Genomic DNA, 10,516 nt, shown 5'->3' with positions numbered 1-10,516 from the left:
TCTATTGCTTTTTTGAATTGTTCATATTAGGAAAATGTGTTAGTGTGGTAGTGCGCATCATAACACAGTGAGGGAGTCATCATGGGTCCTGAGATGCTGCAAAAGAAACTCGAAGAGGAGGTGGAGAGCTATAAAAAGATCCAGAAAGGTATATGTGTTTGTCCTGGGTGTGTTTCTTGCTGCCAGAGTTAAATGTTCATCAAATAGTGTGAGGGGGGAGGGGGAAGATCAGGTAGTCCGTGTGTCTGAATTTAAAGTCACTTCGTCCTTTTTTGGAGATTATTCTGAGTAATTTACACACATGTTACTATGTATGATAATCTATGTAACTATTTATGTGTGCCTGTATCATACTAAACTTACATAAACTCTTGGTTCAATTTTCAGACTTTTTTTTTTTTTTTTTTTTTTTTTTTTTTTTTTTTTTTTTTTACAAATATCACCTTGATGCCGGTGAGGGAGTCTTGATCCAGGGAAATGGAGCTGTCTTCTCATTCCCAGGCACTGTGTGACCCCCCATGGGTGTAGCTCTTCCTACTGATTATAATAATTTACAAACTGCATACCAAAAATTTACAAAAAACATGCCAGATTTTATTGACAAGACATATGACTACAAAAAAAAAAAGTACAGATAGGCCTAGTTTATAAAGAGATAAAGTTAAAATATCTGGGAATAACATTAATGATTTATAATAATGGTATACAATAATAATAATAATTTATTATTATTATTATTATTATTATTATTATTATTATTATTATTATTATTATTATTATGTGTACAGGCATAGCTGACATCAGTGATAATGAGGAATTAGACAGATATGCAACATGTCTTGCTAACTTTGACTCTTTTTGGGTTTTCCTAGATAATTTGTATAGCTGTGATTTTGTGTACATGTACCTAAGTAAACTTACTAAGGTGCTTGGTTGGTAGTGTCCTCAGTTCACACACTGAAGGTCTGAGATTGATCCCTGACTTGGGTGGAAACTTGGGGCATGTTTCCTTGCCTCTGCTGCCCCTATTCACCTAGCAGTAAGTAGGTACCTGGGTGTTAGCCAACATGTGGGTTGCATCCTAGGGGACAAGATTAACTTTAGCTGCCTGAAATGCTCTGCATAAAATAAGAAAAGATATGTTCAGATTTATAAACCAGGAAGGTTAGCTACCTAGGATAATTCAAGAAAATCAGTGTATCATCGAGGACTGTCTTATATTTCCATTTTTTTTTTTAATCTTGTCTCCCCAAGATGTGACTCACACCAGTCAACTAGCACCCAGGTACCTACTTACTTTTAGATGAACAGTGACAGCAGGTGTAAAGAAACATGACCAACATATCTACCCATACTGGGTATTGAACCACAGACAGTCAGTGTGAGGCGAGTGCTCTGCAGCCAAGCAGACTTAATATAAAGTATATCAATAATGTCAGTTAGGTCTGTATCAGTTGTATCATATATTTTTTAGAAATAAACAATTATTATTACTATTATTATTAAATACCAGCTTCTAGGCTGAAATATTGGTTATATACCTAATGTTCCATTGTCTTTGTGTATCATCTCTATTTAATTGTAAAACTTACTGGTTTATGAAGTGTCTTCATATAAAGATACTCAGGTGTTGCATGTTATGTAATTCCTCATTATGTATTGAACTGGAAAGTTCAGTGAAATTAATACCACTTTAAATTCCTGATTGTCATACAAACCTGCATTTTCCTTGTATCACATAAATAACACTATAGTATATCTTTTCAGGTTACAAACCTGCATTTTCCTCGTATCATAACACTATATATCTTTTCAGATTTATCCAAAACTACCAACTTGAGGTCTCAGCTTGATGGACAGCTAAATGAAAACAAAGTAGTTCAAGAGGTGAGAAAAGAATGTAGAGTAAATGTTCAATAAACCATTGATTTAAAGGTCCATACATGATGTAGGAAATGCCTTAGAGAAACCATACCCCCGGCCTGGATTGAACCCGCGGTCATAGAGTCTCAAAACTCCAGCCCGTCGCGTTAGCCACTAGACCAGCTAGCCACAATAAGATTCATCCAACTAGGTATATTTCTACACCATAGGAAAGTTAGCACAGGCACCTCTGTGACCACAAATGCAAGTTTTTACAGACGAATCTCCAGCTAGCGTGGCCGTGACGAACTCTAGCTCAAGTCCCTTCACTGCCGTCAACATGACTCAAGAAATCGTAATGACACGATTGCAAATAAACCATACGATTACGATTACGATTTCTTGAGTAATGCCTTAGAGCTAAGACTGGTTAGGACTTTTTATTTCCTTTTTTTTTGTGAGCTTGTCGTTAATATAAATGAAAAATAGGAAGACAAGTAAATTTCTGGTTCTTATGCAGTAAATAAAATTGTTGAACTAAAAAAGTATTACATATCAAGCAGTTGAGATTGAAATACTCTACAAAACCATTGGGACTATTACTTGTTGCATTTGAATTAATCATACAACAGTACAAACCACAGGGGTTACCCAATACAGGTGTACTTCTCTTCATTTGAGATGACCACATTGCATTCCCTATGGTAACTGTCATAATCCCTTTGACTGCTCTCTCTCTCACTGAATCTCCTACCATGCACATTATTCACACTATCCACACCAGACTGTCCATGCTACTGTTTTTCTTTACTCATTAAATATTAAGTGGGAGGAGCAAAATTTGTTCGAAAACCCTATCTTGGTTCCTTTCTAAGTAGGTGTATCTCTTTTTTGTCTGACAACAAATCAGAATCATCTACAATATTTTGTTTGCCTCTTGGCCAGTATAAAGTACCTTGCATCTTCCTGAAATTTCATGGGTCTTTTTAGGAATGGAGCTTCATTAGGCTCGAGGCCAAGTTCTCAGCCTAAATAAACACGTCTTCAAAAGTTTTTTGACAAGCTCTTATTATCTTTGCCTTTTTTGTGTAATGCTTAATGACCTATACAGGTTTAACACTTTCTGTGAGTATAATAATCCCTTCTCTTCGCTTGATTATTTCTTCTGCTAGTACCATATCAATGTCTCTAAGTGGTTGTAAATTTTTCAAAATACAAGACCCTTGTTATATCTCATCCTTTGCCACCAGTTTATCACTTCTGATCCTCTTTTAGTTGATAAACTTTTTAATGTTCTGTTGTCTTTTGTTTGCAATTTGTTGATCCTTACTCTGATGCCTCATACACTGCATGTGTGCAACATGTTCTTTACAAAATATTTACACCAGGCATTGGTTCAAAGTATGTTGCACAATGTCATGGCTTGGAGTTATCTCAGTAAATGGTATACACACTGCTCCTTACACCTTTCTCCTGATTCTAGTCTTTTGACAGTTAATGGGTCCTAGTTTTGTCCTTACTGGAAACCTTTTTTATTCAATAGCTATGAATGATCTCCATTCCTCTGGTGCTACTACTGTGCATACTAATAGCTCCTAAAGCCTTTGCTCAGATAGGGTATACTTCTGTTTAATAATCAAGTCTTTCAAAGGTAAGTGCACCAGTCAGCTATATTTTTCCAACATATTTATATGCCCATCTCACTGCATTGCAAACTGTCAATGCAGACTTTGATGCATAGTCAACATAAAATGGCTGTCTTTTACTGAGGCCTCCAGTTGTGCATTTCATTTGTAAACTTGCAGATTCCTCCTACATACTTTCACAAGGAATTGTCTTTTTTTCTTTTTCGTGGTACTGACACAACATTCAAGAGGCCATTGACAAACTGTTATTATGTACTAATGATAAATAATCTGTTTTGGCAGTTTTCACTTCATAGCTGTTGATTGTGGGATACTGTTTTCTAGAAGCTGCTCATTGGCTGCACCAGAATTGCTCATAGTTGCTGACATGAACATAATTTTAAGTACAGGCTTGCTATGTTTACAAGGGGTCACATTTACTATTTCTTCGTGTTCCTATTATATTTACTTTGTCAGTTTTCTTCTCAGAAGACAACACATTTAATGCCAGTTCAGTCTTCTGTTAGTATTCTTCTCTGAAAGCTACACATTTAATGCCAGTTCAGTTTAAGTTAAACCAACTTTGAGTGTTATGCTTCTTCACCTTTCCACCTAATTATGCCTTGTATTTTATTTCTGCTTCTTGAATTTCTTTTGATGTGCTCTCCCTCATCTCTGTGCACCAGTGAATATTATTATTATTATGATACAGTACTATCAATGTTTAAATTCTAATTCACTCTGCATCTTGGTTGATGAGAATAAGGTACATGTCATTATTACTTGATTGTATAATTTGACTGGGATGAAGAGGCACAGAGCCTTTAGTGATGATAGAAAAGAAGGGCTTCTGTCTCAGTTTCCTATTCCTTTATTGCAGGAATATGTTGGCTGTGCACAAAAATGGTAGACAGTGGAATCTCACCACTTGAGAAACTGTTCTACATGGTTAAATGTTCAATAGTTATTGTAGTAGTCTCAGTGATCAAACTTTTATTCTGTTCATAAAATTATGAATTGAATAAAATTAAAAAATATATAAAATTCTTAAAGGCTGCTTACCAGTTTGTCACGAGTTATGTAGTAGTGATGTGTACATATTATACATTATTTCATGCTGTCATTCCTAAGCTAAAGTTGTTAGAAAATACTGTAGCTTTATTTAAGGATATATTCATTTAAATTTGAGAGTGCATTACAAATGAATGTTATTGATTATATGAACTTAGTGAACTTCCTTACAGGAACTGGATTTGATAGATGATGAAAGTGTGGTCTTCAAGTTGATTGGGCCAGCCCTCATTCGCCAAGATTTAGAAGAGGCTCGACAGAATGTCAACAAGAGAGTTGAATACATCACACAAGAAATGTAAATATTTGATATGTACTAAACTTTACATGAAATTTAATATCTAATATATAAAAAATTTTTGTTCAAAAATTTTTTTTTAGTTCTAATTAACATATCGCATACATTAAATATAATTTAATCTTTTGTTAGTTATCACTATAATGATGAACCTAAACTTTCAACTATAAAGACACTGATAGCAAAGAATCCCTTTACTAAAACATTCATGCTTGTTCCTGTATACTTGTTGAAGCGCAGCCTTAGGTGAAACATTGTATTAAAAGTATTCTTTATTTCTGCTTGTGGGCTTTTGCCGTCAGCTACCTTTTAACTTGTGCATGCAGAAGAAAAAGTTGTAAAAGCCTTATTGTTTCCAGTTATATTCACAGCTTCTGATGTATGACAATTATTTTTCAGTAAACGCCACGACAATACAATGGACAAATTAGAAAAGGATGCAGATGCCAAACGAGAAAGCATTGGTATGCTTCAGCAGCAAATGCAGCAGATGATAAGGAAACAAATGGGAAAATGAATTATAAGAATAATGCTTTCCCTGAAAACATTTGTTTTAAATTAACTTGCTTTCCCTTGCTCGCCTATAGAGCAGTGTGTGGAATCAGTGACATGAAGAAATGTCATTAAAAAATCTTGCAGTACCCTTCCGATGCAAGTTTCACATTTTCAGCCTTTATGGTTTTGATACAGTATAATAAAACACTTGCCTGTCATTTGTAGAATAAAATGCATGTTAAATTAAAACCAGTACTATATGTATATCTTGTATAATGCAATCATTTCATCACAGATTTGAAGTTTTATTATGTAATCTGATGATTTTCCTGTTAACACTAGTATTTACAGGTTATGTTCCTACCACCTCGTGTATCAAATGCTCTATTGCCATTATGTTATGAATATTTTCGTTTTCTATTGGTCGTATTAATTTCCTTCATAAAGAAGTGTATAATTGTCTTTCATTAATGTAGTAGATTATTAATTATCTAGCATCTTTAGGAAGAGGCTGTGCTAGATATTTTATTGCTGAATAATTAATGTATGGTATAAAAATAATGACAATTTTCTTCTTCTTATTCTTTTTAGTAATCTTTACAGGAAAAGGGGTTACTAGCCCATTGTTCCCGGGATTTTAGTTGACTTTTACAACACGCATGGCTTACGGAGGAAAGATTCTTATTCCACTTCCCCATGGATATAAAAGGAAAATTAATAAGACCAAGAACTATTAAAGCAATGTAAAAAGAGAGCAAATGAGAGAGTGGGTGAGATGTTATCAACAAATTTTGTTGAAAATAAGAAAAAGTTTTGGAGTGAGATTAACAAGTTAAGAAAGCCTAGAGAACAAATGGATTTGTCAGTTAAAAATAGGAGAGGAGAGTTATTAAATGGAGAGTTAGAGGTATTGGGAAGATGGAAGGAATATTTTGAGGAATTGTTAAATGTTGATGAAGATAGGGAAGCTGTGATTTCGTGTATAGGGCAAGGAGGAATAACATCTTGTAGGAGTGAGGAAGAGCCAGTTGTGAGTGTGGGGGAAGTTCGTGAGGCAGTAGGTAAAATGAAAGGGGGTAAGGCAGCCGGGATTGATGGGATAAAGATAGAAATGTTAAAAGCAGGTGGGGATATAGTTTTGGAGTGGTTGGTGCAATTGTTTAATAAATGTATGGAAGAGGGTAAGGTACCTAGGGATTGGCAGAGAGCATGCATAGTTCCTTTGTATAAAGGCAAAGGGGATAAAAGAGAGTGCAAAAATTATAGGGGGATAAGTCTGTTGAGTGTACCTGGTAAAGTGTATGGTAGAGTTATAATTGAAAGAATTAAGAGTAAGACGGAGAATAGGATAGCAGATGAACAAGGAGGCTTTAGGAAAGGTAGGGGGTGTGTGGACCAGGTGTTTACAGTGAAACATATAAGTGAACAGTATTTAGATAAGGCTAAAGAGGTCTTTGTGGCATTTATGGATTTGGAAAAGGCGTATGACAGGGTGGATAGGGGGGCAATGTGGCAGATGTTGCAAGTGTATGGTGTAGGAGGTAGGTTACTGAAAGCAGTGAAGAGTTTTTACGAGGATAGTGAGGCTCAAGTTAGAGTATGTAGGAAAGAGGGAAATTTTTTCCCAGTAAAAGTAGGCCTTAGACAAGGATGTGTGATGTCACCGTGGTTGTTTAATATATTTATAGATGGGGTTGTAAGAGAAGTAAATGCGAGGGTCTTGGCAAGAGGCGTGGAGTTAAAAGATAAAGAATCACACACAAAGTGGGAGTTGTCACAGCTGCTCTTTGCTGATGACACTGTGCTCTTGGGAGATTCTGAAGAGAAGTTGCAGAGATTGGTGGATGAATTTGGTAGGGTGTGCAAAAGAAGAAAATTAAAGGTGAATACAGGAAAGAGTAAGGTTATGAGGATAACAAAAAGATTAGGTGATGAAAGATTGAATATCAGATTGGAGGGAGAGAGTATGGAGGAGGTGAACGTATTCAGATATTTGGGAGTGGACGTGTCAGCGGATGGGTCTATGAAAGATGAGGTGAATCATAGAATTGATGAGGGAAAAAGAGTGAGTGGTGCACTTAGGAGTCTGTGGAGACAAAGAACTGTGTCCTTGGAGGCAAAGAGGGGAATGTATGAGAGTATAGTTTTACCAACGCTCTTATATGGGTGTGAAGCGTGGGTGATGAATGTTGCAGCGAGGAGAAGGCTGGAGGCAGTGGAGATGTCATGTCTGAGGGCAATGTGTGGTGTGAATATAATGCAGAGAATTCGTAGTTTGGAAGTTAGGAGGAGGTGCGGGATTACCAAAACTGTTGTCCAGAGGGCTGAGGAAGGGTTGTTGAGGTGGTTCGGACATGTAGAGAGAATGGAGCGAAACAGAATGACTTCAAGAGTGTATCAGTCTGTAGTGGAAGGAAGGCGGGGTAGGGGTCGGCCTAGGAAAGGTTGGAGGGAGGGGGTAAAGGAGGTTTTGTGTGCGAGGGGCTTGGACTTCCAGCAGGCATGCATGAGCGTGTTTGATAGGAGTGAATGGAGACAAATGGTTTTTAATACTTGACGTGCTGTTGGAGTGTGAGCAAAGTAACATTTATGAAGGGATTCAGGGAAACCGGCAGGCCGGACTTGAGTCCTGGAGATGGGAAGTACAGTGCCTGCACTCTGAAGGAGGGGTGTTAATGTTGCAGTTTAAAAACTGTAGTGTAAAGCACCCTTCTGGCAAGACAGTGATGGAGTGAATGATGGTGAAAGTTTTTCTTTTTCGGGCCACCCTGCCTTGGTGGGAATCGGCCGGTGTGATAATAAAATAAAATAATAAAAAAGAACTATTAAAATAAAATCAAAGAAAACTCAGATGAGTGTGTATAAATAAATGTGTACATGTATGTGTAGTGTGACCTAAGTGTAAGTAGAAGTAGCAAGACATGCCTGTAATCTTGCATATTTATGAGACAGACAAAAGACATCAGCAATCCTACCATCATGTAAAACAATCACAGGCTTTCGTTTTACACTCACTTGGCAGGACGGTAGTACCTCCCTGGGTGGTTGCTGTCTACCAACCTACTACAGTTACTTTTTGCTGATGATACTGTGCTTATGGGAGATTCTAAAGAAAAATTGCAAAGGTTAGTGGATGAGTTTGGGAATGTGTGTAAAGGTAGAAAGTTGAAAGTGAACATAGAAAAGAGTAAGGTGATGAGGGTGTCAAATGATTTAGATAAAGAAAAATTGGATATCAAATTGGGGAGGAGGAGTATGGAAGAAGTGAATGTTTTCAGATACTTGGGAGTTGACGTGTCGGCGGATGGATTTATGAAGGATGAGGTTAATCATAGAATTGATGAGGAAAAAAAGGTGAGTGGTGCGTTGAGGTATATGTGGAGTCAAAAAACGTTATCTATGGAGGCAAAGAAGGGAATGTATGAAAGTATAGTAGTACCAACACTCTTATATGGGTGTGAAGCTTGGGTGGTAAATGCAGCAGCGAGGAGACGGTTGGAGGCAGTGGAGATGTCCTGTTTAAGGGCAATGTGTGGTGTAAATATTATGCAGAAAATTCGGAGTGTGGAAATTAGGAGAAGGTGTGGAGTTAATAAAAGTATTAGTCAGAGGGCAGAAGAGGGGTTGTTGAGGTGGTTTGGTCATTTAGAGAGAATGGATCAAAGTAGAATGACATGGAAAGCATATAAATCTATAGGGGAAGGAAGGCGGGGTAGGGGTCGTCCTCGAAAGGGTTGGAGAGAGGGGGTAAAGGAGGTTTTGTGGGCAAGGGGCTTGGACTTCCAGCAAGCGTGCGTGAGCGTGTTAGATAGGAGTGAATGGAGACGAATGGTACTTGGGACCTGACGATCTGTTGGAGTGTGAGCAGGGTAATATTTAGTGAAGGGATTCAGGGAAACCGGTTATTTTCATATAGTCGGACTTGAGTCCTGGAAATGGGAAGTACAATGCCTGCACTTTAAAGGAGGGGTTTGGGATATTGGCAGTTTGGAGGGATATGTTGTGTATCTTTATATGTGTATGCTTCTAGACTGTTGTATTCTGAGCACCTCTGCAAAAACAGTGATAATGTGCGAGTGTGGTGAAAGTGTTGAATGATGATGAAAGTATTTTCTTTTTGGGGATTTTCTTTCTTTTTTTGGGTCACCCTGCCTCGGTGGGAGACGGCCGACTTGTTGAAAAAAAAAAAATAAAAAAATAAAAATAATGTGACATTAAGTAAGAATCCATATCATTGAAAGCTTTTTTCCCTTTGCGACTAGCATACAAAATGTTCTGCAACTGAAGAGCTTGATCCAAAGAATTAGAGCTGCCCTCCCTTTGGAATGAATCTGACTTCTTCCCATACTCCAAGGTGTTATGTGAGTCACCCCCTATGGGTTCAGCACCCTCCTACTGTATGTAAATATACAATATACAAGGAGTTTCCCTCTTCTTTCATTAAACTTTATTACATCAGATTCCCCATTTTGCAGGCACTATATGACCCCCAAGGGTTTAGTGTTTTCCCCATAAAAATATAATGATCTGTACATACATACATGCTACCCTTTCTATATCATTAAGATCAATTCTCCATTGACAACTTGTTATGGCATGTAGTCTGTCACTTGTTTTGGACTCGGCTAAGTGGGGTTCAAAAATTTTTTTGTGAATGTAATAATCTGGTTTAGGATGAACTTGGCCACCTGTAACCATTACAGTTTAAGACTGAGGGGTACGTACTTGGATTAAACCTTGTAACTTGGTGCTGCACTACAATTTCAAGGGGAGGTCCCTCAAGTGAGATCCCTTGATGCTGGTGAGAAGCTCTTGATCTAGGAAATTGGATCTGTGCTCTGGTTCCCTGAATTGAGCCTGAATATCTTCCATCCCCCCACATGCGTTATAATCCTACACGTTTAGTGCTCCCATGTGATTATAATAATCATGTGGGGAAGGGGGGGGGAGCTTGATACAAGGAACTGGAACTAATCTTGCCTTACTTGAGCAGTGCTGTATAACCCTGGTGGGTTTAGCACTTGGTTTTATAATAATAAGTGCCTTCCTTGGATTGAACTTATATACCTTTCAGTCACCCATGTACAGCATAAAACTTATAGGTTTAGTGCTCCCCTTGAAAGTAGTAGTAATTGATTACAAACAATGAATCCTGAAATGTACC

The 10,516-nt window shown here is 37.5% G+C and overlaps 1 protein-coding gene across 1 annotated transcript; it reads left to right on the top strand.

Annotated features, from left to right (window-relative positions):
- Positions 1–4: 4 nt before the first annotated feature.
- Positions 5–5,772, top strand: Pfdn6 (prefoldin 6). The gene is made up of 4 exons (XM_070092305.1): positions 5–148; positions 1,817–1,887; positions 4,733–4,857; positions 5,257–5,772. Exons 1-4 carry the CDS (start codon positions 82–84, stop codon positions 5,372–5,374), a joined length of 381 nt encoding a protein of 126 aa, XP_069948406.1. The 5' UTR covers positions 5–81; the 3' UTR covers positions 5,375–5,772.
- Positions 5,773–10,516: the final 4,744 nt, after the last annotated feature.

This window comes from Cherax quadricarinatus, chromosome 39, assembly GCF_038502225.1.
Source record: "Cherax quadricarinatus isolate ZL_2023a chromosome 39, ASM3850222v1, whole genome shotgun sequence".
Taxonomy (NCBI): Eukaryota; Metazoa; Arthropoda; class Malacostraca; order Decapoda; family Parastacidae; genus Cherax; species Cherax quadricarinatus.
This window is presented reverse-complemented; position numbering and strand designations above follow the sequence as displayed.

Coding starts and splice junctions, on each gene's coding strand:
- Pfdn6 (XM_070092305.1), top strand. CDS start 82: ATGGGTCCTGAGATGCTGCAAAAGAAACTCGAAGAGGAGGTGGAGAGC. Junction 149..1,816: donor CTATAAAAAGATCCAGAAAG/GTATATGTGTTT, acceptor ATATCTTTTCAG/ATTTATCCAAAACTACCAAC. Junction 4,858..5,256: donor GAATACATCACACAAGAAAT/GTAAATATTTGA, acceptor ATTATTTTTCAG/TAAACGCCACGACAATACAA.